This window comes from Cylas formicarius, unplaced genomic scaffold (assembly GCF_029955315.1).
Source record: "Cylas formicarius isolate icCylForm1 unplaced genomic scaffold, icCylForm1.1 PGA_scaffold_10__41_contigs__length_53128322, whole genome shotgun sequence".
Lineage (NCBI taxonomy): Eukaryota > Metazoa > Arthropoda > Insecta > Coleoptera > Brentidae > Cylas > Cylas formicarius.
In genome coordinates, this window is record NW_026844214.1 from 1,083,663 (window position 1) to 1,110,215 (window position 26,553).

At 34.7% G+C, this 26,553-nt stretch overlaps 1 protein-coding gene across 1 annotated transcript; it reads left to right on the forward strand.

Annotated features, from left to right (window-relative positions):
• Nucleotides 1–11,129: 11,129 nt before the first annotated feature.
• On the forward strand, nt 11,130–20,648 carry LOC132701461 (uncharacterized). Its single transcript, XM_060669402.1, has 3 exons — nt 11,130–11,457; nt 13,622–13,778; nt 19,877–20,648. Exons 1-3 carry the CDS (start codon nt 11,274–11,276, stop codon nt 20,259–20,261), a joined length of 726 nt encoding a protein of 241 aa, XP_060525385.1. The 5' UTR covers nt 11,130–11,273; the 3' UTR covers nt 20,262–20,648.
• Nucleotides 20,649–26,553: the final 5,905 nt, after the last annotated feature.

Consider the following 26,553-nt stretch of genomic DNA (forward strand, 5'->3'; position numbering starts at 1 on the left):
AAACAATATTATTAAAGTACAAATTTTTTTAGGAAATAATAAAATGTGGCGGCTTGAGTTTTACAGTAAAAAATCCAAAATTATATTAACAAAACTAATAAATATCGTCAGTTATTTCATTATGGAGTGATAGAATTCAAATTATTTAGTAGTTTTCTTCCTCTTCATAGATTCCATTGGAGTTTCTCGGTGAATTGACCGACAGAAATCAGCAAGCATTGCTGCTGACCATTTTCCATTATAGCGTTTTTCAATTTGCATTATGTCCTGATGAAACTTTTCACCATGCTCATCTGATACAGCTCCAAGATTTTCAGGAAAGAAATCTGAATGCGAGTCTAAAATATGGATCAAAAATTCCTTCCTTCAATTTCGCGTCACTGATTCGAGAAAATTTTGTTTTTAAGTATTGAAAACCTGCACCATCTTTATTCATAGCTTTCATAAAGTTTTTTATGAGTCCCAACTTTATGTGAAGAGGTGGCAGAAAAATTTTCTCGCATGGCACTAACGGTTTATGAGAACCATTTAAGTCCAGGAGTCAAACTTTTTCTGGATGGCCAGGTTTTTACTTTGTAATGTTTGTTTCTTGCGCGGCCATCCCACTCACAAAGAAAACAGCAAAATTTTGTGTATCCTCCTTGTAGTCCAGTCAGTATGGCGACAACTTTTAAATCAGCACAAATATTCCATAGGTATTGAGAATATTTAATTTTCTCAAGTAATACCTCAAGGTTTGCATAATTGATTTTCTTTCATGCTTGTAGCATGTGCATTATGAAGTAGAACGGCTTTCAAGCTTCTTTTTGAAGCATCAATAAAAAGTCTCCATTCACTAGAATCTTCTGGAAAACTTAGTTCTTGAAGAAGCCCTGCAGCATCATTACAATATACCAAATCATCTTCTTTGGAGAAGTAACATGTAAAACGTTCTTGCCTCGTACGAAAATATGAAACTCTGGTCCTTTTAGCCAATAGATTCAACTGTTTTAACCTTGATCCGAGTACCTCTGCCTGAGATTTTGAAAGTCCCAAGTCTCTAACAAGATCATTTAAGTCGCCTTGTTCAAGTAAATGAGGTTCTGTAGATGGACATGAAGATCCAGATAAAGTGTATGAAGATGAAGATGTACTACCAGAAAGAAAACTCGATTGTCATTATAGACCTGAAATATTTTTATTTTCAGTCTCTTCATTAACTGGTGGAACTGGAGGTGGAGTGTCTTTATCACGAGGAATTGGTCTCTTTGCAGATAGGACGTTGGGATAAACAATTTTATCTCTATTTTTTTTTCAAGAATCCTCGTGTAGATGTCATGCAGAAATAACAATCATTCTCATGATTTTGAGGCTCACTCCAAATCATTGGCATTGAAAACGGCATGCATTTGTGACTTTCTTCAAGCCAACCTCTCAATGTTCTTGAGCAGCTATTGCAGCATCCTTTTTGGCAACCAACTTTTATCTCGCCCATCGATAGAAAATCCAAAATATAGCTTATAAGCTGTTTTAACCAGATCGGTCATGACATGTCGCTGTGTTTTTAGTATGTGTTCCCCACAAATGTAGCAAAAACAATCTGAAGAATTTTTGCAAGTCCGTGGCATTTTGTAACCTAAAATCACATAAAATTTATTTTAAAACAACATTCAAACTTCTATTTTCTATATCTATATAATGACGGGTGTCTGGATTATGAATATCATTTCCTCTGCAAAGTTTATCAAACAAGTACGATGACGTCTTATTGGAGTTTAAAAACAAAGGTGGCTAACTGAACTTTATATCGGTCCTCCAGCTTGAGGCAACGCCAATCAGAGAGGCACTGGGAAATATGGTCATACTTTCTGAGATTATAGTTAAACCGAATACAAGCATTCTGAAGTCGTTGGAGTTTCTCCTTATTATCCTATTATTATAGAGATAAATTTGACTTCTTTGAAGAGTTTCACTTTAGCTAAGACAAGGAAATGATCCAAGGTATCCAAGAGCATGAAACAAGACAAATCATCAGTAACATGAAGCAAGGAAGAAGTAGTGCTGTGAAGAGGTCGAAAACCAGATTGAGTGTCTGTTATCGTAAAGGGCTGTTATTTTTTCAACAGCCTTTGAGATGGTTGCCAACAAACTGATTGGTCTAAAATCGTTAATGCCACATGAACACTCTTGATTCCAAGAGTCCGAAAGAACCCCAGAGATAAGACACTTGTTAACAAGGAAAGTGATATGATCGACTAAAGCCGAAAGAATCATTTTTATATCAATATTAGCTGAGCCATGAGCGCTAGTTTTAATACTAATCGAAGTTTCATTAACTTTATCAAAATGGTTTAAATTAGGAACAAATTATTTATTATTAAATTTGCAGACGCAAACTTAGGATCAATACCACCAACAGCACGAAAAGAAGTAAAAGCAACATCAAAACTATTAGGTTGACTTAAATTATTTTCAGACATTAAAGTAGGATTACTGTGCACTTGAAGTCTCCTCAAAGCACGTCAAAAACTTTTAGGATCAGCTTTAACTGTACTTTCCAAATACGCCCTTTCACAAAATTTCGTAAATCTCTATATTCGTTTAAAGCAATATCTGAATTAAGACCTTTGTATCTTAATCGGGAGCCATTTTTAAGTTTTATTAAAAGTTTAAGGTCTCTTAATTCTAACTGTTCTTAGTGGAGCATGAGTATCAAAAAACTTCTTCAAGGCCAATTTTTTAAAGCTCGCTGTGTGCGAGTCCTTCAAAACATTTTTTTAGCATTTTCCAAATACGCCGGAAACATCGGGATGTAAATAGGAAAACCTTGATCGGTCGAATCGCGTTACGTCACGTGGAATAAAAATTCGTGTGGTCTGTGACAATAGGATCGTTCTCGAACGTCGCAACGCTACGGGATCAAATTCGGTACACCGAAAATGTTTTAAATTGTCACCGTTTGTGATTCCTAATGCCTTCCGAATGTGGGCGGGGACCGTGTCGGCTGGAGATTTATCGATTCCAAGAATTTGACTGTGTGTAATTCATCAGTGCGGACGGTATTTTGTTATACCTTCCGAGAATCGTGTCCCAATGCGAAGGCAGCATAGTTTTAGCAAAATTGACCGTAAAGTCGGGAAACGTCTTTATTGCCGCCATTAGTAGTTGTATTTTACGAAATTTCATGGGCGTTTAGTGCCTTGCGATATTTGTTATTGTTAAAGGTGCAGAAATTTTACGACCCTCGCTGGTTCTATTCCGTGGTACCACAGCCGCCTGAAAACTTTTTGCCCGATGCGGTTTGTTCATAAGCGTCTGACATTTCTCAGCATTACAAGAATTTTTGAGAAAAATCATATATTCAACAGTCCAGAAGGGCTTAGGTCAGAAACAAACAACGCAAATTAAATTAGAACAAAAAATGTTCAGTTTTTCGCAGTTTGTAATGCTTTATGACAGCTGTTTCGGCAACGCCATGCCTTTATCAAACACAAACTTTGACTATATTGCCACACACATATAAAAACAGGTAAGAATAGATTTTGAATTTGAATTTAACAACGGAGATGCATTTAAATCCAATTGGTCATTAAGTAATAAATTCGAATATCTCATTTTGTTCATCCCCATAGCATCCAACGAATTTGGTTTTTTGCTTTTTGAATGATTACGTAAATTATCAAAATTATCGTCAAAGTTGGGCATTCCAGAATTTAAATGAATGGCATAGTTAGAATCCGCACTTTTATTTTTATTCGCCCTTTTATATCCGTTAATGCGTTTCTTAAATATTCTACCGGTTTGTTTACATGTTTTTAGATACATGTTTTGATATTTTCTTGCTAGATTCTCCTATGTATTTTATTGTTTTATAAATTTTGTTTTCGGTGTTTAATATGAGATAGATAGAGTTATTTGGAACTGCTTTTTAGTTATAATCTTATCTATCAAAGAATAACCATTGTTAAAAGGTATTTGTTTTATAATATTTAATTCTTTTTCAAAATTTTCTGTAGCAAGTTGTACATTAAGTAGTCTGTTGATAAAAGCATAAAAGGAAGACCATTTTGTGTGTGTGAGAGTGATTTGAGTTATTATGTATGTTATTTGATAAAGACACGGTGTTGCCGAAACAGCTGCCATAAAGCATTAAAAACTGTGAAAATCTGAACATGTTTTGTTCTAATTTAATTTGGGTTGCTTGTTTGCTGACCTAAGTCCTTCTAGACTGTTGAATATATTATATATTGAAATTAGAACGATATTCTGTCTTTTTTTTTGAAAAAATAATCAAGTAATTCAAAAAGTTAAAGTACAGGTAGCCTTTTCAAAGTTTTTATGGAATGATATTCTACTTCTATTTGGTAAAAGTAAGTAAATAATACAAAAAATTAAGATTAATTTAAGAGATAAATTTTAACATCATTACAATTTCAAGATCTTAAAATTAAGTATGAGGGTGGTACTTCAAACATCAAAATTGATGGGTTAAATAATTTAAAAATAAATGTTTTATTAATAATAAGTTAAGTTCTATTTATAGATATTTTCGCTATTTAAAAATGATTAACTTCATAACTATGATTTACAACCAATCAACAATCAAAAATCCTAAAAAATCGAGGGCCTCAATTGTAGTTTCTCAAACTTAATGAATGCCAAAAAGTATAAACCCACTGAATGATTGGCTGGCCTTGTTTGCGGACGTCACTTCTTTCTAAATAAACAAAAAATAATTACGACACCTAAATGTATTTCCGTTGAAATACCGGGAAAGAAAGCACGGAACTAATTGTCAGGGAACTCCCAAAAACCATATTCAATGTTGCTATACAGAAAATAACCCTTTTTCCATTCGCATCACCCCAAATAATAATCTGACGTTGTCCCAGATGTTCAACCAGACCATTGAAGAGCCACTTCGGAGAGCTTCAAAATGATGCACTACTCAACCACCTTGAAGCGGTCGGGAAGATATAAAACTACCCCCAATAATGAAATAACCAAATATTCGTTTTATTTATTTCGGAATCTCAGAAAAATCTGACGTTGTCCCAGATATTCAACCACACCATTAAAGAGTCACTCAGGAGAGTTTCAAAATGATGTATTACTCAATCACCTTGTAACGGGCGGGAATATATAAAACTACCCCCAAAAATGAGATAAGAGGTGTGGTTATAACTCGAAATTTCATATTCAAGAGATTTTCTTAATTTTATTTGTACTTTTCATTTTTATATTTATTAGGCCGTTAATTAAAAATTTTCTGTACGAATTGGACCTTTTGGGATTAATAACAATTGCATATTATGTTTCATTATAAAATATTTCCAGTATAGGGAACGCTAATATTCGGCAGGGGACTAAATTCTGTACTTGATGACGTTTAGAGAAACAGGGTGTCTCATTTAAAGAAAAAACAATTTGAGTCGTTTCCGGATTAGCAGTCATAGTTATCATGCTTTTTGAACAATTTTTTTCAAATAATTCAGAAACAAAAAGAGACAGGCATATACATCTTTTGAAAATTAACTTAAAATTAACCATAGCAATAAAACATGTTAAAATATGAACAACTTAACATTTTAAATATAATTATAATTGGGGGTAGTTTCATATCTTCCCCACAGCTTCGAGGTGGTTGAGTAGTGCATCATTTTGAGGCTCTCCTAAGTGGCCCTTCAATAGTCTAATCGAATATCTGGGACAACATCAGGTTTTTTTGAGAGTCCGAAATAAATAAATCGAATATTTGGTTATTTCATTGTTGGGGGTAGTTTTATTTTATATATTTATTATATCTTCCCGACCGTTTCGAGATGGTTTTCGTAGTGGTCTAATTCAATGGCTGGGACAACGTCAGATTTTTTCGAGATTGCGAAATAGTAATTAAATTATTATTTGAGGTGATGCTAGCGAAAAGGGATTACTTTCTGTATAGCAACACTGAATATGGTTTTTGGGAGTTCCCTTTCAATATTTCCGTGTTTATTTTCCCGGCATTTCCACAGGAATACGTTTTTTTAATTAAGGTAAATAACGAACTGGTCCAAATCTAACTTCAGCCGCATTTGATAAACTGGGGCCAGGCTCCCGGTGTCTTTGGCCTACAACGTAGACTAATTAGAGAAATCACAAACCTCAAATAGATAGAGGATGTTAGATCGAAATTTTCGGAGCTTAAAATCCTTACACTGCCAAGCGTTTATATACTTAAGTGTCTAGCTTAGGTTTACGAGAACAAACAGATTTTTTACAAGTGAATAAAGTTCACCTCTACAAAACACATTATGTTGTAAAATTGTTAATTCATATTATATTTTCTATGTTTGTAACATGCTAATAAATGAAATGAAATGAAACGAAATAAAGGCAATACGTATGCAATCGAAGCATAATGAAAAAATTGTTAAAATTGCCGTCAAAGTAATAGCGTTTGTTTATTTCAAATTCAATATTAATACATTTTGAAAATGGCCAGTGCATTGTCAAATTCCCATCGATTTTGAGTCTCGACGAGGTACTTTCGGCCGGAATACTTGATTTCGGACGCAGATACTACACGTCCGGGTCATTCTCCAAGATTTTATTCCGTAATACTTTTACAAGATCCCCGATTCTTAGAATTAAACCCAATAAAAGGAGCCCAGAATTGCACCTCGTATTTTATACCTGCCCGTCTTTGTCGAAACACAAAAACTCGAAAATGAATACCCCTATAGAAACCGAATCGCGATTCGGAATAGTGGGCCTTACGGCGTCCCAGTTTTAAGGTCGAAAATGGTTCGCAGCCGGTGACCGACGAAGATTTACATTCGGTCCTGCCCGTATAAGCTCCACTACTTTGAGCTGTCACTCAAAATTTTATGAATGCCGCGGCAGGTTAAAAGAATTCCGTTCGTGTGAGATCCGTCGGTTTTTTTTTAAACGCGCTCTCGAAATCAAAATCGCCGCCCAAAAATTCGCTAAATAAGAATAGTTGTGGCACGGATTCATAATAATAATAATAAACTGCCATTATTGTCGGACGAGGTTAGCGCCAAAATTTCCCGGCCTGACAGATGCAGCTCCAGTATCACAATTAAACTTTGTCTTCTTTTAAATATATATCTTAGTAGGCTGCGAAAAGAAATGAAGTCTTGCGTCAAATAGTTTTTTATTGACAGCATTTTAAACAAGACGTGTCCGAAAAAATGTCGCAAATAACGCAAATTGAGTATAGAGCAGTCATAAAATTTTTGACAAAAGAAGGGTTAACGCCTAAAACTATTAAAGAAAGGCTGGATGGTGTGTACGGCCAAAGTTCTAATTCGTATTTTGTAGTGAAAGATGGGTTTCTAAAAACCTTTCGGCTATCCAAAAACAACGCCGTGTCCAGTGTGCGCGATCTTTGGAACTCTGTGGGTCGGATCCGAAGACTGTGATAGAAACTATTGTGACGGGAGATGAAACTATGGTTCTCTATTATGATCCTCTATCGAAAAAAGAATCAATGGAGTGGCGTCGTAAGGGTGAAGCACCTCCAAGAAAATTCAGAGTCTGCCAGTCAACAAAAAAGGTGATGGCCACGATCATTTGGGATTGTGAAGGAATTCTTTTGATAGATTTTAAAGAAACTAATACCACTGTCCATGGTAAATATTACCCAACATTATTACATAAATTGCATAAAAATTACATAAAACTGACCATACTGTTGGTGTTGCACAAGCTGCCATTTTAGAGTGTGGGTTCCATCCTCCCTATAGTCCAGATATGGCCCCCAGCGCCTACTATTTGTTTGGACGGCGGCTTAACGACGAAGTTGAGTTAAAAGAGGCTATTTTAGCTCATTTTGCGGACAAACCAAAAGAATATTTTTGTTAGAGTTGTTAATAAAGGGATGTAATAAGTGTATTCAAGTTAGGGGGGGATTATATTAAAAAATAATAAAAAATTGTTACTTTTCTTTGTTTCTTTCCAATATACAGTAGAGAAGAGGCGAAGTCTAGCAAAAGCTGCTCCACTTAAACTCTTAAATTTTTAAATTGAAAACTAAATCTCCTTTCTGTATCAGCTTCTCCTTTGGAGGTTGCTGATCATCACTGCTACCTTCGCTTTTGATACTGTTGATCTAAATATTTCAATTGACGCTAGACCAAACCACTCTCGAAGATCGCGCAATCAAGAGATTCTTCGGCGCCCTACACTTCGTCTAAATAAAATTTTGCCCTCCATAATGAGTTTCAGCAGCTCATATCTTGTGGCACGTGATATACGTGCAAGGAACTCAAGTTTGCGTTTTTTAATGGTAAAGACTATTTCGAGTTCTTTGCCACATCTCAAAAGCTTTCAACCTCCTTGTGGTTTCTCTATTCAGCGTCCAGCCTTCCAAGACATAAAGCAACACGGGAAATACATAGCATTGGACCATTTTTGTTCTTACTGTTAGTGATAGGTGCGGAGACGTCAATAGCTTTTTCTTTTTATTAAGACTTTTTCTTTCTTCATTAATAATGGCGCCAAGTTATTCGTAGTGTCTTACTTGTTCAATTGATTTCTCGTCTACGATGAGCTGACCTGTTGCTTGCTTCCTTCTTGTTATCGCCATCATTTGAGTCTTGTTTATTTATTTTCATTTATTACACCCCTGTCTGACACCCTTCCGTATGCTGACCTCTTCGGAGAGAGCGTTATCTATTTTGACCTTACCGGCTTGACCTCAGGCTTGATATAATCTGCATGTCGTGATAGTCGATGTTCAGTTTTTGTGGGATTTCCATTAGTTTTTCATGCCTGACATTATCAGACGCTTTACTATAATCGACAAAGCATACATATAGATCCTGATTGACGTCTAGGCATCTCTGGGCAAGAACGTTAAAGGCGAAAATAGCTTCCGGGGTTCCAAGCCCTTTGCGGAATCGAAATTGTGTGTCAGAGGTTTCAGTTCTTAGGAGTATTTTCAGAACATGGCTCATTACATTTATATGTTCGAGATTTTTTTGGGATTGGGATAAAAGTAGATAGAAGCCAATCGTGCATTTGCTATCCTTATAGCGTGGTCAATTTCATCTCTTGTTATTAGAAGTGGGTTCTCGGTTATTGCTAGCTCGTAGGCAGTTGCTTGTTGGTCATTGAAAAGCTGCTTTATATAAGTTCTCCAGATCTCCAGCTTATTCTCGATATCCAAAATTATTGAATTTTTTTCGTTTCTCAAAAAATACCTGAGTCTCTTTTCGATCCAATACCAACTACTTCCTTTACCTTTTTGTGCATGTTAAAGCTACTGGATTTGCGTTCCAGGTCCTCTATTTCTCTGCACCTTTCCTTCATCCAGTTTTTCTTCGCTTTGCGGATTTTGTTACGAATAGTGTTTTTAATTTACTTGTGTCATCCACTTCTGTTTTGGCACCCTATCAACTATTTCTTTTTGTTCCAACTTTTCTTTTTCCCATTTTGTGTTCTGATCCCAGGTAGCAAATCCTTTATTGTCATTTAAAAAGTTGGTGGTAGCGTTTCTTATAGTTGGCTCTTTTAGCCTATGAATATGTATATGTTCTATTTTGCTGAAAACTAAATAGGAAGTTATTAAAAGTAAAAATAAAAAGAATAACATTGAAAATCAGTTGGTTCGAGAAGATGGCAGTTTCAAAATGAAATATTTTTTAAAGAATTTAATTTAATTAATCGGGTGTACTATTAAAAATTACAACAATGTACCATAGATAAACATATACTCAAGTAATAATTTTTTAGAAAATTTATTTCACACATTTTCGATATGAATTGAATTTTTTTTTGGGATATTTTGGTTTAGAAAAAAAAATCATTTTGTCCAAAACTATAAATCCGATCGGCAAAATTCTTTTCGATTATATACAGGGTTTTTCAATTAAAGACAAAAATCTAAGAGGCCCTGAAAATTGTTCTTTCCTAGAGCAAATTGCCCCGATATTTAATACAATTAATAAGTTTTGACAAAATATCTTTCATACGTTTTCGTTATGTTTCTGTATGTTTTCACAATAAGCAGAATCAAATTGTTTTTATATATACATTTAAAAAAAACTTCTGGAGTGTACTCCAGGCACTTCGCATACTGAAACTAACGCCTGAAGCCTAATAGCCTTCAAACTACGACGAAACTGGTACTTTTGTGATCACGCTTTACATATTCAAAACCTACATCTTTCATTAACCTACTTAAGATATTAAAAAAAAATCGCGGATCACTTCTGCGGATCACTACGAAACTTTCGCAAAATCGATGTAATTTAATTGTGCATGCACCCTGTATAAAGTGACCTTCACATCTCGTCGAACTTCAAAGTTACAGTAAACATCGGTAAATAATAAAATATGCACAAGTAATAGTGTTGTCGCATGATATTTTTTCAAATATCGCGCGCCCTGTATAATTGACGAAACCTGAAACTCTCTCACGACACGCTTTACGATACTGTTCAAATAAAATTATCCCATCTTTAACGGTTTTTCATTTATCGCCTATGTTTTACCCACAAAAACCGAAATTTTTAGGATATTTTAGATATTTTGCCCATAAACGACACACCCTGTATATGATGCAATCATTGTTCGAAGTAGAAGTTATAGCCCTGGACTTTCCACGCGAATTTTTTGAAAATAGTAAATGGTTTTCGAGAAAATGAGTTTTTTTTGAAACCATGCAGTGCGCCGTATTAATCAATGACGTCATCGCGTCTTGACAGCCCCCGAAATAACGATTTCGATATGGATTTTTTCGAAACGGTTCGAAAGTTATTCAGGAAAAACCAAAAGACAGGAACGGAGAACGGACAGACAAAAAAAGTCTTTTTTTCGACGCTGACCCAATGTTTATCCCATTTTTTATACGAGCGTAGATACTTTCGAAAAATCGAATTTTTCGAAAATTACAAGACGTCAACTGTCAGTTTTCGAGTCGCTGCCAACCTAACATAAGCACCGTTGCCAACACACGCGTCATACGGCGAGACGTACCATAGTATAATTGCGAGTGTTTACGTAAATTGGTCCCAGTTATCGGTTCATCATTTAAAACGTTTAATTATTTTCTACGTCGGGATCGAGTCGAAGCGTTCGAAGCATCATAGTAGGCTCAACTTTGACGACGACAACGCGCGACTGCGTCAACCGCCGGACGCAGGACCTTCACCTCTGAACGAAACTTTACCGGCAGCCGACGAATGCCGAACGCGGAGCCGAACGATCGTCAGTGAGCGGAGCGAAGGCGGTTAGAAATCCCAGCGTCGACGTGCGTTAACGTTGCAAGTCGCAACTTTTCCAAGATGAGTAAACCGTTGATCAACGCGCTGGAACTGATAGAGGAAGTGAAAAAGAGGCCGTGTCTTTACGATTTCAAGGTGGCCCACGGCAATCAGGAGGTGAAAATGAACGCCTGGGGCGAGATCGGAGTCGCCCTCTTCAAAGATCGCTGGATGAATTTCAATTTGCACGAGAAAGAAGCCGTCGGTGAGGGTATTCGCGTTGTGCGTGTTTGAGTGTATTCGAACGGCGTGGCTGACGTCGCTGCAGTTAAAATACGTCCCGGTCCGTCTATATTTTAGGTTATTTCGTTTGATTGTCGGGCCTGCGATCGTCATCAGGCCGGAAGCGCGTGCCTCTAATCTTCATTTTATCTTGATAACATTTTAATTGGCCGTAACTTTTTTGTTTTTAGAGATATCGAAGGTAAACAAAAAAAAACAAAATGTGGGGTTAGTAGCCAAGTGACGTATAAAACAAAACACTATCAATGTTCTGACAAATAAGCCTATATCGTATATTTTTTAACTGAACACCCTGTATATTACATAGGTGTTTAATAGAATATCTTATTCCGATTACAATGATATAGCATGCTTTATATTTTAGTCCACTCGTGACTGACTGCAACATCAATAATTATTTACAAATTAAAGTAGAACAAAAACACCAAAAATAACAAGACATACTAAAGTAAAAAATTCTATAACTATTCTAAATATTGCTGCACCATTTTGCGGAACACATCTCTCCTTACTATTATTGCCTCTGCAAACAAAACGATTAAGGTTAAGTCGGGCTGTGTCTCCAGTTAACTTTTGATCTATTTATTTTTACTTCTTGTATTTGTTTAGGACTTTTTAAAGACCAATATGCATTTTGTTTATTACAGCCTTTTCTAGTAGTGACATTGTTCTACGCTAAGTTTTTGAGTTTTACGACATTTAAATGCATTATATTTATATTCTTTCAAAACCATTTTAACCATAATGACTTGGACAATAGTTCAATCATCAACAAATCAACATAAACATATTTTTATTTGTCAGTCAGTGCATTTTTTGAAATCATATAAAAAATCCTATTTCTTCGGAATTGTCAAAGAAGAGTGTACTAAAATATAAAGTAGTATACATATATAATATAAACATAATATAATATAAATATAACTAAAACTTTAAGAAACGATTCCTTGCGTTAATTTTAAGACGAAAAATTTGTATAAACGTAGGTCCAAAATGCAAATTTTTCAAGATACCCTGTATCTTGAAAAATTTTTCAAAGAAACTACTTTAATACTTTTTACAAAACTTCTGGATTCCTCCTGCGTCGGTTTTTGCTGAGTCTAAATTTGGCAGCGTACTTTTCTAACACTCTGTATATATATATATATATATATATATATATATATATATATATATATATATATATATATATATATATATATATATATAAAATATACAATCAGATAAAAATGTCATGTCAAATCATGCCGAATCGATGATGAATAGAAGCAAAGAAATATAATATTTTGTATCTATAAAAATGTGTTTACTGATCTGGTTTTTTCCCTCCTGTGAGCTTATTTTTTAACGGATTTTGAAAATTTTGGCGTCAAAATGTTGCAAAAAAAGTACCGGGTTTAAAAAGTTTTTGTTCCCACTAGGGTTCTATTTGAAAAAAATGGATTATCCTAAAAAATTAACATTTCATTACACTAAATGTTATTTGCCATTAGACAAGTAAAGAAAAGTTTAATTTACAATGTTTTCCATAATCCGGTGACCCAATAAATAGTATGTATGATGGTCACAGCCTCCTAGACACAATTTTCAAAAATTAAATAAATATTTAAAAAAACGAAAAAATAGAGAAAAACCATCCTATCCTACATAGAATGATCTAAATCCAAAAATGCAAAGAAAAATAGGTTGTGCCATTTAAAATTCGAAAATTACTGTAGATAGTGATCCCACTTTCTTGTTTCACCCGGTATAACTTTTGCCAAGAAAGTCAAATTTCACTTTTTTTTCATCGAATACATACATATATGTACTCCCATATGCTCTTATGATTAGAGTTAATTTATTTTTCTGGTTTTAGAGGTTTTTTGCGTTACAATGAGGTGTTGGAAATTTTTGCTAAAGATTTATAAGGTTAATATCACAATACGACGAAAAAATTGATTTTGTAACCTGCCGAGGCATTAAAAGCATACGTCTTATCGCGAAAGTGGCGGAATTCTGCAAAAGTACAATGCAAAAATTATAAAATTGAAACTGATTTATTAATTGCGTAAAAATATAACCTCTCAAATTTCGTTCACTAGAAATAAATCCTCCTAGTTTATATATATTTTTTTCCATTCTAGTGCGGGAAATGCAGGTAAAATGGAAATCTCTTCGTGACAATTTTTCCAGAAGTTTACGTAACAAGGAAGCATCGGATTCAGGCCCACCCGGAGCTAAATCGAAAAAATACATTTATTTCGATCATCTTTCCTTCCTGGCGCCTTACTATCAAAGAAGGTAAGCAAGAAAAAATTTTCACTTTCTTCTTCAAATAGATTTTTAATTTAACATTTAAATTGCATTAATTACTTAATTACTAATTACTAGCATTAATTGCTACGGCAGGAATTATTATCACTAGTTAGCAAATATTTGTTACAAGGGGCCAAATAAAACCTAGAAAACAATTTTGATTATGATTCGATATTTTAAATAGAGTTTTTTTTAAACTAAATTAAGGTGCGTTTAATAATTCCTTAACAAGAAGAAGAATTTTTTATTAACCACATATTGTACAAGAATAAGACAATTTCAGGGTGTAAAAAAAAACGTATTTATAAATAACACAGTAGTGAACAATAACAAATTTAAAGGTCAACACCACTAACACAGAAAGTGCAAGATATGCTATGATCTTCACACATTTCAGCAAGCCAAGGATTTTAATTTAGATTTTTTATTGTGTTGGAGTACTCGTCCATACTATAGAAAGAATTTTCAATAAGCAACACTTTAATATTTGTTTTGAACACCTCAAAAGCCTATCTGGCAGCATATTGTACAAGTTAATGCTTAAAGAATTTTTGTCTGATGTTACAAATCTGTGCTTTGGAACTCTTATAAGATTTTTTTGCACGTGTTGGAAACTATGAGACACGCCTTCAAATATATTAGTATGTTTTTGAATTTCTAAAAGTGTATGGAGAATAAAGATATAGGGCAGTGTCATTATCTTATATTTTTTAAAATATAGAGTACAGTGTTCATTGTGCTTAGCCCCAGCAAGAATACTTATAGTCCTTTTCTGTATCCTGAATATTTGAACAGCATTGACATAGTTTCCCCATAATATTGTGCTGTATGGTATGTGGGAATGAAATAAAGCATAATACACTGTCATTAGGGCATTTTGGTCTAGGCTCTACCGAATTTTTCTAAGGACAAATAAGCTGGAAGATAGTTTTCGCTTAAGAGATAAAATATGATCTTTCCAGTCAAATCTACTATCAAGTGTAATGCCAAGTAGTTTACCCGACTGCCGTTCTTTGTTGTATCTAGCGGAAAGAATATTTTCTGGGTTTTGTCCGTATTCAATTTCAAATAAACCAATTGTTCGCATTGCTCTCCAGTTCTCAATTATGTTGGGCAGGTCATTCCAATTCAGCACATTTGGCAGACTCCAAAAAACGGCATAGATTAGCAATATACACTATAAAAAATACAGGGCCGAGACGTACTCTTCGGGGACACCACTGGAGACCTTCGCCAAAGAGGATTTACGTCCGTCATCCCCCACAAACTGTTCCCTGTCTAATAAATAAGCATTTCGTCCCGAAATCCATACCTAAACAGCTTCTGTTTAAGAAGATCGTGCGAGATACAGTCGAAGACCTTGCTAAGGTCACACATTGCCAACCTCACTCGATTTCCAGTCTCCAGTTTCTTGGTATAAATACATTTTGTGGCACTCTTGGATCTTCACCCTTCGATATATTACATTCATTATGGATTACTAAAGTTGCAAAAGCTTTATTTACAAATATAAATATGCAAGACAGGATTTTTCATCCAACCTGTTCATTAAAAGTTTATAGAGGTGCAATCTAGACACGCCTTTCAATTTTTTGAGGCAAGGTGTAAAAGTATTTTCAACGTCCTGCCCTTTCCGGCTCAACCAGAAGTTGCTATTTCAAACATATCTTGTGTTTAACGTCGTAATACCTATGTCTGACCGTTTTTGAAATATTTGATCTTGAAAAATTGAAATTGTGCTAAAATGTTAAGAAAAAGGATTAAGTTTACATTTTTGTTATGGAACAGCATGTAATTTAAGTGTTATCAACGTTACCTATACCTATTCTGAAAAAAATTGAAGTGGATTGAAATGAATCGGGTGCGGTATTTTATTTTTGACGAAAATTAAAATATCAATTGTTCAATCCTAGTTCTCAAATTTTTGAATGTTTGAAGATCGACGGGTTGGCCCCAACGGCCTCCGCATTCGCCCGATTTGACGCCACTTGATTTTTATTTCTTGGGTTATATCAAAAGGAAAGTGCATTCGAGTGAACGAACAGCACATAGAAGATCTTTTATAATCCAATTGATTTATTTATATTTTTTTTTGAACTTAGTTAAGTTAAATTTATTTTTTATTTGTTTATTTTTGAAAAGTTAACTGCAGGTACTTTTTTTTCAAGATCGAATATAGGTATAGAATGTTATAATGAGAAAGAAATTCTTTATTGTTATATAATCCTACAGAGAGGATAATAACATTGTCGAGAGGTACAATAGAGAACTATATAACATTTGGCGTACAGCACACTTATACTACACAATATATATAATATAAACATAATATAAAATGTATAAGGACAAAATTTAATACATTTGGTTAGTCCAAGAAAAAAAATGTATCTTAAAACATACAATCAAGAGTCAAGTATACTATTATCCTCATCGATATGTCCCGTCTAGTTTAAAGCACTACTGATATAATGAACTAAAAATGTTGAACATTCTAATTTTGGTGGTGATTCATTATATAATTTTATCAAAAGAGACTCACTTAAGTTTAGGTGCGAGTGGGAGATTGTTTTCTGAACACACTACACTTCTACTACATTTAATTGATAATTCATCATTCATGAAGTCTTCTAAAAATAAGTGAATTTTGGGAAAAAAAAATAAAATCTTAACTTCTGTCCAAACTACACAAAATTCGAATAAGCAGTTTCTATAAAAGTTACATTTATTTTCGTAAGGATTCTAAAAATATCAAAATATATATTAGGGTGCTTCAAAAAATATTTTTATTTTTTTTTAGCTTTTACCCTCTCAAATGTTTCTTTTTGATATAAAACAAATCTTCACCAAAGGTGAGCCCTGTAGCTCAACTCTAAGGGGTCGCTATTTTTATTTTAGTTTCCCATTTAATTAACATGGGAAAAATTCTTTTTTCACGAAAATTAAATTTATATGTAATGTTCGCGATTTTTCACAAAAAAAAACAATTTATATTTTTAAAGTTTAAAAAAGGTTCTTGGGTATTTAAAAACCAGCATTTTCTACAGATAATTATAACTCGATATCAATCCCCATTTTAATTTTGTTCAAAAAATTTATGAGCCATTTTTGAATTCTATTGATATTGAAAGCATACAGAAAGTCCAAAATATACGAAATACGATAAATAAAACAAATAAAACCCAAATTTTTGATAACATGTGCTGACGTTTCGCCCATCATCCTGTTGGTTTCTTCAGAGCTTGATTGAAACTGGCTCGCATACAGACAAGAGAGTTGATAACCGATGATTTTTGGGCCACAGAATGATCCAATGGTTTCCAACTCAATGGTAAAACGTATGTTAGGGTGTATAGGGTTTAAATGACTAAAAAAATCTACTAGGGTTTCTTGACCATGCGGCCAAATAACAAAAGTATCAACAAAATTTGTAAAAAAAAATGTGATGTATAAGTGTGCAAGCATTTTTTTTAAATCCATTTCTGATTTTCAATTGAATTTATTCAATAGTAGAAGAAAAAAAATATTCAAATATCATAGCATAGCATCTAGTTCAAATTACGTTGCATATATTTTTTACGTTCTATTTGAATAACGCCTATATCAGATATGAGTGATCTACCTTTAAATAACGGCGCTTAACTTTTGTGCCAGCGTGAAAACTACTATTTTGAAAAAACTAATAGGTTTTAGGTATGTATTAATAAAAAAGTTGAAGAATTTTAAAGGAAAATTTTGATAACTTTTACAAGTTTTTTATTTACCATTTTCTCATAACTTTTCCGACCAATGACATAATGAACTTCACAAAGTGCAACGTATAAGTCGCTAAAAAACGCAAAACATTCCGATTCGGAAAATGAATCACCAGACTAGGAATCAATTTATTTTGTTTCACGAAACGTTTGAAACTAGTACGGAGACTTTTTGCCGCTATTACTCACTCCGTCTCCCAATAATATGGCCGGAAAAGGAACGAAGGTAGGAGTAATGCGTCGTTGCTAAATTCGAACCAATGGTACTTCGATATCGTTACGTTTAGAATTTTTTACGCAGTATACGAGCCATTCGAGGAATTCACCAATCTACTCAATTACGCGGTGTTTTATTTTCCCACCGACGCCGGTTTATCACAATCGGCAAGGTTTAAACCAATAAACAAAGAGAAACAAGGTTGGTTTCACGAAAGCAATTTTTTTGCGTCCGATAAAAGAAAGCTATATACACAAGGTTTGAATAATTTTAATTACGTCGGGGCGTTAAAACGGTTCATTAAAAAAAAAAACACTGTGTTCGAAGTGTTTTCGGAGCGCGAGCATTGAAGATGCCAAGTGAGATTTTGGCGAAACGTCTGCAGGATTCCATTCGGAGTTCAACAAGCGAACGGATGATATCCCGCAATACATTTCTCCATCCGTGAATCAATACGTAAATTAAATTATTAGCCATGAATCAGAATTGTTGAAAAATGTGGCCAATTGGGTTAAACAGTGTTATAGACCACATGCGCTGTTCGAGGTATTTGAAAAAAGCCAAATGAAAATAGCCATTTCTCGTCCCCAATCTAGACGCGATGACGTCATTTAGTGCATGGTTTCAGAAAGTGTTTTCTTGAAAACCACTTACTCTACTTCTCTACCTTACACTACCTCCATTTCGAACATTGTTTGAATTATATACAGGGAGTGTCGTTTATGGGCAAAAAATTCCAAAACATCCTAAAAATTTCCGTTTTTGTTGATAAATTAGAGAGAGTTTCAGGTTTCGTCGATTATACAGGACGCGCGAAATAGTTGAAAAAATATCATTCGACAACCCTATTATTTGTAAAAATTTATTGAACTGAGATGGCTTTTACTTGATGAAAATCCATTAAACAATTGGACATTTTGTTTTATTGTTTTTTAAAAAATTTCCTATTGCGCTGTTAGTTCTGAAAGCTATTTTTAAACTACATTTTGACAAATGTTTTGAAACTTTTTCACTGGGTTCTCCTATGTATGCAATTATTTCAAATTGTTCGTGTTCTGTATTAGGTTTCGGATAAATAGAGTTTACTGTTGTCTGGATTTGTTTTTTATTTATAATTTTATCGATAATGGACGGATCGTAGCCGTTGTTCAGTGCAATTTGTTTAATGATATTAAGTTCTTTGTTGTAATTTTGTGTTGAGAGTGGCGTATTAAGAAGTCTGTGTATAAAAGAGTGAAATGAAGCCATTTTGTGTGTATAAGGGTGATTTGAGCTGTGTGACGGTTTATGGTAAATGGAAATATCTAATTTGTTTTGCGTTTTCGTAATAGTTAAGTCTAAAAAATTAATAGAGTTATCCTGTTCATTCTCGATAGTGAATTTTATACGATCATGTAATGGGTTAATTTAATTTAAAAAAGACCCCAATTCTCTGTCCGTTCCAACAAAGCAAGCAAAGACATCATCCACGTATCTATACCACCATAGAAAACCTTTACTTAAAGGATGTTCTAGTATGATATTTTCCATTTCCATAATCAAACCTTCCTCAGAGATGTAAATCTGTCCATTAAATTCAAAATAACTTTCTGTGGCTGTTAAATGACATTACATTAATTACCTTTAAATACATTTAAATACCTCTCCATTATTAAACTTGAATTCTCACAACATTAATTAAGGTTTTATTGTCATTTTTCGGGATATATAGTAGCAGGTAGTTTGTAAATATTGCATTTGATAATGACACGGTGTTGTCGAAACAATTGTCATGTTAAAACATATAGCTTCGTGAAAATCTGAACTTTTAGTTCTTATTTATTTTGTACCAATTTAAATATTTAACAAAGTTTGCCGTAACTTTGAAGTTCGTCGGGACTTGAAAGACACTTTATACAGGGTGCATGAACAATAAAATTACATCGACTTTGTGACAGTTGCCACAAGAAACCGCGAAGTTCTTTCTTTTTAAAATAAAAAGCTGCTTGGTGCTACGAAAGCTGACCTTTCGCTAATCGTCCTGTTGGCTTCTTCCAGTTTCTGCGCTTACGCTATTAAGAGGCCAACATGACGATCCGGAAAATTTGGAAATATAGGATTCGATATCTCTTTAGGAACACATCGAGCTTCGTATTCGTCGAAGAAAACAGAGATAGCAACGATTCGACAACGGAAGACGTCAAACCAATAACCGTTGACCCGATTCAGTTGACCAACCAATCGGTTCAGTTCATTCACATACCGTCGACGTCATCGGATCAGTTCAATTCTTCTTCGAACAATGCCGATATGCCAACCGGGAAGAGAATCGCAAAGGTGATGGAAGAATTGGCTGCGATGCAAAAAGAAGAGAGAGCCGACGATCCCATGGGGAACCGTAAATTTCTCCTATCTCTGCTTCCGTTTATGAAGAAGCTTCCTGACGACGTCAACCTGGAAGTTCGACTGCAACTGATGAGCGTGTTGCAAACCTACGCCAGCGGCAAAGGATTTTTGTGATACGGACGTACTTGTAGCGCGAACGTCAGGAAATGACTTCTTGCGACGTTTAGTTTTATGTATTTCTAGTGTGTAAGTGTTGGCTTAATAAATTACTTGGTACTTTCGAAAAATCCTACGCATCGCTAGCAAGCTGTTGGTGCAGAAATGATCAGCGTCGAAAAAAATTTTTTTGTCTGTCCGTTCTCCGTTCGCGTCTTTTGGTTTTTCCTGAATAACTTTCGAACCGTTGGAGCTACAAAATCGAAATTTGCCCCACAAGCTTGCAGGAAATGGCCTCGATCCGACGCCGGTATTCATCTTTTTTTCGCGATTTTCGACTGTTTTTTGAACATTGCTTTGAAACACGATAAGTGTCTGAAAGACACATATATGCACTTTTGCCCTTTGACGGAATGTATTAAAAATGGGAGCTGGGGGGTCGGGAAGAATTAAAAAAAAAAATAAAAATCGCGTGTGCAAGTGTCTACAAAAAAGGCCGTTTTTCAAAAACCATCTACAAGACCGGAAAAATTCTTGAACCAGAAGACGTAGAGGATACGGCTCCATAATCTTTTATTCTTGACAATTTTAACACACAATAACGCGTTTTACCACAAACCGAAACTCAATTTCACGTACTGGACGCGCGTTTCGCCAATCAAGTTGGCATCTTCAGGAGAAGATTAAAACTAACTTAATAGAACAAATGTTCTCTATATATATACACCTTTTTTATAAGGTTTAAAGCTTAGAAATTGTTAAGAGAGGGAATAAGGCACTGAACAAGGACAGAGGTCCAATCCCATTTAGTCCATTATACGCGCTGATTGGTTGCGTGAACAGTGCGTAATTCCCCCTCCCACTTCCCGGTGTGTATATATATAGAGAACATTTGTTCTATTAAGTTTAGTTTTAATCTTCTCCTGAAGATGCCGGTTTGTGGTAAAACGCGTTATTGTGCGTTAGTACAGTGCCAAAGGTTCCAGTCAAGGGCTTGACAATTTTTCAAAAATGTACCGGATGCGCAAATTTAAAAAAACTGAAAAATGGGTCCCCCTATTATTGAAAATTGGCAATAATTTAAAATCTGTGTTTTAGATGTCAGTTTCTTTTATATATAACCCATATAGACAGCTAAAACTTTTATATTTCAGTATTTTAAGTATTGTCCAGGATGTTCGCGATATTCCGTGCCATATTAAAAAACATAATAAGTGTTCCAAATTTGCAGCTACCGGCTTCAGACTGGGCCCTTATTGAGACTCTTTAAATTGGGAGCAATACAATAACGCAGTGATTTTTTAATTTTTGATTTTTTTTTTGGTTATTTTGGTATCCATAAAAAACCATTCATCTGATCGAAGAAAAATTACAACTGTAATACGTGGGAGACTCGGCGTTATAACTTTGGTTTCAAGCATTTTTTCGATTATATACAAGGTGTTATAGACAAAAATCTAAAAGACCCTGAAAATTGTTCTTTTAGAGAGTAAATTATTAACCATAAATCGAAATTAGTCCAAACAGTGTTATAGGCCGTATCAAGGGCTACAATTTTTGTATTTACGGTTTTCGTCTATCTAGATGCGATGACGTCATTTACTCTTATCATGTACTGCATCGTTTCAGAAAACAAGTAGTTTCTTGAAAAATATTCACTCCATTGGAAAAATTTGGATACTAGGAAACTAAGGAAATCCAGCATTATAGCCCCTATTTCAAATTTGTTGGAATTATATACAGGGTACGTCGTTTGTGGGCAAAAAATTCTGAAAGATCCTAGAAATTTCCGCTTTTGTGGATGAAATATTGGCGATAAATGAAAAACTTTTATAGATGTGATAGTTAGATATGAACGGTATCGTAAACTGTGTCGAGAGAGAATATAAGGTTTCGTCTATAATACAAGGGACGCGAGATATTTGAAAAAATGTAATTTTAAGTTGCAATTACCAGTACAAATTTTAATATTTACCGAAGTTAGCCGTAACTTTGAAGTTCGACGAGATGTGAAGCACCCTATATACAGGGTGTATTCGCAATCAAATTACATCGAATTTGCGAAAGTTCCATCCGCGAAGCGCCTTCCTTTTAAAATAAAAATGTGATTCGTGCTATTTGAGTGAGTGAGTGAGTGGTTTTCGAAAAAAGATTATTTAAAGTTGCGCATTGTCTTTGGAATTTAATTGACTCCTCGTTGTTGAACATAACCTCAATCGTTTGTCTCATTCGTCCTTACACGAATATAACCAAGTCGGGAAGTACTTCCAGAAAATTAATGTATTTTAAAATGCGCAAGAAATCATCTCTTTTCTACAATTTAACTAATCAAAATAGAACGCTTTAAAACATCGACGATTTTCGTTTTTCCTATATTGCATTGCGTTCTCTTATAAGAAGAGGACTATATTCGTCCTGTATATTTTACTCTGTTCTTGTTCAGTGCCTTATTCAGACGTCCAATCCTATTTAGGCCATTATACGCACTGATTGGTTGCGTGAACAGTGCGTAATCCCCTCTTCCACTTCCTGATGTGTATATATATAGAGAGCATTTGTTATTAAGTTTAGTTTTAATCTTCTCCTGAAGATGCCAACTTGGTTGGCGAAACGCGCGTCCAGTACGTAAAATTGAGTTTCGGTTTGTGGTAAAACGCGTTATTGTGTGTTAGTACAGTGCCGAAGATTCCAGTCAAGAGTTTGATGTTCAATGGGATTAAATATACAGTGGTAAGGGGGAAGCCTTAAAACTGTAGGCCCTAGACGTATTCCTTTTGTAGGTTCAAGCTTTGTAGAACCTCAATTAATTGTATTTTGGTATAATCTTCGTGAAAATAAATGTCGTTATTATAGATGTAGTTTTAGATTGTTGCTTTTGTGTCACATGAGGAAGGGGTTTTAGTTAACTGTCTACTGTGATTGACCATTAGAATTACGCTATTAGGAGGAATGTTTGGAACTAGTTTGTTTTTAAACCAACTTTCAAATAAATCAGCGGTGGTGTCTTCATGGTAATCCAGAAAAGAATCTTTAATATTTTTCTCAGACAGAGAAAGTCCATTTGGAATCCAACCATCTTTAAAGCCAACATGCAAAATAGTTATTCTTTTACCTCTTTTTGATGGCGTGTTTGTTTTACACTTACCAGTTGAGTCAACCCAACTCTTTTCCGGGGTATCATAAGTGTCGAACCAGGTTTCATCCAAGTAAATAATTGGCCTTTGTTATTCTCTGTAAATCCTAATTTTTGCTAGATATTCCAGTGGCCATTTCCGAATTCTAAAAGATTCCATTAAAAAAAAATTAAAAATCTAAAACCCATGTGTTGAATACACTTCCATAAGGTAGTTCTGCCACATTTAATACCGATTTCGTCTTTTTCACGCCTTCTAATTAAGATATCTAATATAGGCACGCTTTGTTCCCCGTATAACTGGTAAACTCGAGAAAATGTCAGCATCGCTTCTTTTTTTCCTCGCTGAAATGAGGTTATTCACAATTTTCCATACAGTTGATGTTGGAATTTTCGTCAATGTGGCGATTTCTTCTAAGATGCTTGCTTGCTGGCACCACGTTCAACGAGAGTCAAGTAAACATTGTTTATAACTTCCTTAGTCTCAATAGAATAGTGTGTTCTACATTTGTGAGGGAGCATCTCCTGAGATACACTAGACTCGCACATATTTTGCATAATTCGCACACGATTCAACACACGCTGTATTACACACGAAGTAAGAATGATTACTAATAAACTTAAACTAAGTAGTATACGAAACCAAAGAATATTAAACACAAGTAGGTATAAAATTATCTTTTATTACGGACCACAATTTTAAATTCGAAACTTTAGGTAATAATCTTGTTGCATTGTATGTTAATGACCATCCATTCATAAGCAATTGTTCACTTTCTTATATCTATGAACAGACCATACAGTGTAAATTTGCGAGCCAGTTTCAGTCAAGCTCTGCAGAAGCCAACAGGGTGATTGCCGAAACGTTAGCAACAAAAACCAACGCAGGAGGAATCCAGAAGTTTTGTAAGAAGTAAAATTAGAGTTCCTCATACCAAGCAAAATGCACGATTTCACATCCGTTTCTACCTAATTAAACCTTGAGTTAATTACTTCCTTGCCCTTAATTCTACGTATCTGTGAATTTCGTGCTAAGTTTTTGGTTGTAACAGTACCTAGTTGTACCAGATTTTTCTTTTTTTTTTAGCCCTTTGCTGCCAAATTTAATTAGCAATTTATATCATCAGGCAAATCGCGCGCTACATTTGCAAATTGTAAAGCACAGCTAAATAAATCTCATGTCGCCTAATGTTATTAACAAATTTATAGAGAAACGTATACTAGGGCCAGAAGAAGACTCGAATGTCAGCAAACATACCACAAACTATGTCGTTGGTGTGTGCAAATTCATCCATTTTTCATAGTGTTGAATCGCTGGAATCACTAGACAGAATGTTAAATTAGCGTCTTTTTCCAATTTCCTTTTTTAATATTCGAAGTAAACGGCGGTCTCACTTGGACCCCAGTGCACCGACCGACATTTTTTTTGCTTAATATAACACGCACGCCCGCTTAAAATGCAGGAAGTGAATTTTATTATACATTCAGGCACCCGTCGGATAACGTGTGGGTCACCATAATTTTATTCTGTACGATAATATAAGGATGGGTGGGACGTATATACGGGGTGAACCGAATTACACGTTGTCGAGGTACGTTTTTGAGTAGGGCCGGATGGCTTTAAGAGATATTCAATTTATTCTTGTTTACCCTACAAAGTTGTATGTTTTATATGCAAGTTATGGCGGGTTATCCAATCATTGGAATTAGAATCTTTCAAATATTTAAAAAAATTAAGTGTAAAACAAACGCGCCATCAAAAAGAGATAAAAGAATAACTATTTTGCATGCTGGCTCTAAAGATGGTTGGATTCCAAATGGACTTTCTCTGTCTGCGAAAAATATTAAAGAATCTTCTCTGTATTACCATGAAGACACCATTGCTGATTTATTTGAAAGTTGGTTTAAAAACAAACTAGTTCCAAACATTCCTCCTAATAGCGTAATTGTAATAGACAATGCAAGTTACCACAGTAGACAGTTGACTAAAACCCCTTCCTCATGTGACACAAAAGCAACAATCCAAATCTACATGTATAATAACGACATTTATTTTCACGAAGATTATACCAAGAGCAATTAATTGAGGTTCTACAAAGCTTGAACCTACATTTGGATAAGGCTTCCACTTTACCACTGTATATTTAATCCCATTGAACATGTTTTGCATCAACTGAAGTCTGCCATTCGTCGTAACAATGTTTTTCCCCGTGTTAACTCCAATGTCCTCAAACTTATAGAAACCGAAGTTTTTAACATCCCTCCACAAAGTTGGGCAAATTCTGTTAAACATATAGAAAAAGCAGAACAATCGTATATCCATACTGCAAATAATATAGAACAAATAATAATTAGAACAGGCGATGACAGCGATAGTGATACTGATATATTATGTGGATAATTTCAAGTAATTTAAGTAGGTGATAAAAATAATTTGTAATTTTATTTTACATTTAAACATAAATACATACATAAATAAATAAACATTATTTAGTATCTTTCCTAACAAAACCAAAAATAATTAAATTCTAAGCAAAGTACGGACCTGTTCGGCCATATTTCATTCTTACAGCTTGCTCGGGTCTTTCCTTAATTCGTATCCGTTAGTCACTTTCTTATATCTATGAACAGAGTTTACCTATATCTTGCACCACCCCGTACCTGGTGAACTGTATTAGGTAAATAGGTACCGGAACATACGACTACCTACACCTTTGTGTGCCGCGAGCTGAACGTTTGTAGCTCCGTCACTCCAGTGGTAGCACCTGTTACTGACGACGCAAAAAACATTTTTGAAAGTTGAATATCATACATATAAAGTATCGAAACCCGTTTCCCTTTTACACCGCGTATTATAACGACAATCGTAAATTAAAATAGTCGTAACGTTGCGCCTCTGCGAAAGACGATATTTAAAAATTACGCTTTTATAATTTTCCTGATCGGGCGGCATCCATTTTTCTCGCTCCTACCGTATAATTGCGATGCGGCGTGAATTACGACTGTGCCGTAATAAAAAACAACAAATCGGAATGCTTAGGAGAGAGCTATAAAGTTAATCTGTAAGTGGAAACGACAATCCTACACCTCTCGGTCTGGCCAGGCTACGTTTTTCGTATAGGAAAACCTCCGAACGATGTCTCGAGACCCAGAAATGTCATAAACACGATTTAATTG

What these genes read in the sequence shown, in the direction of transcription:
- LOC132701461 (XM_060669402.1), top strand. Translation starts at nt 11,274, where the DNA reads ATGAGTAAACCGTTGATCAACGCGCTGGAACTGATAGAGGAAGTGAAA. An exon ending in GCACGAGAAAGAAGCCGTCG is followed by an intron (nt 11,458 to 13,621) that starts GTGAGGGTATTC and finishes TTTCCATTCTAG; the next exon opens with TGCGGGAAATGCAGGTAAAA. An exon ending in GCGCCTTACTATCAAAGAAG is followed by an intron (nt 13,779 to 19,876) that starts GTAAGCAAGAAA and finishes ATATCTCTTTAG; the next exon opens with GAACACATCGAGCTTCGTAT.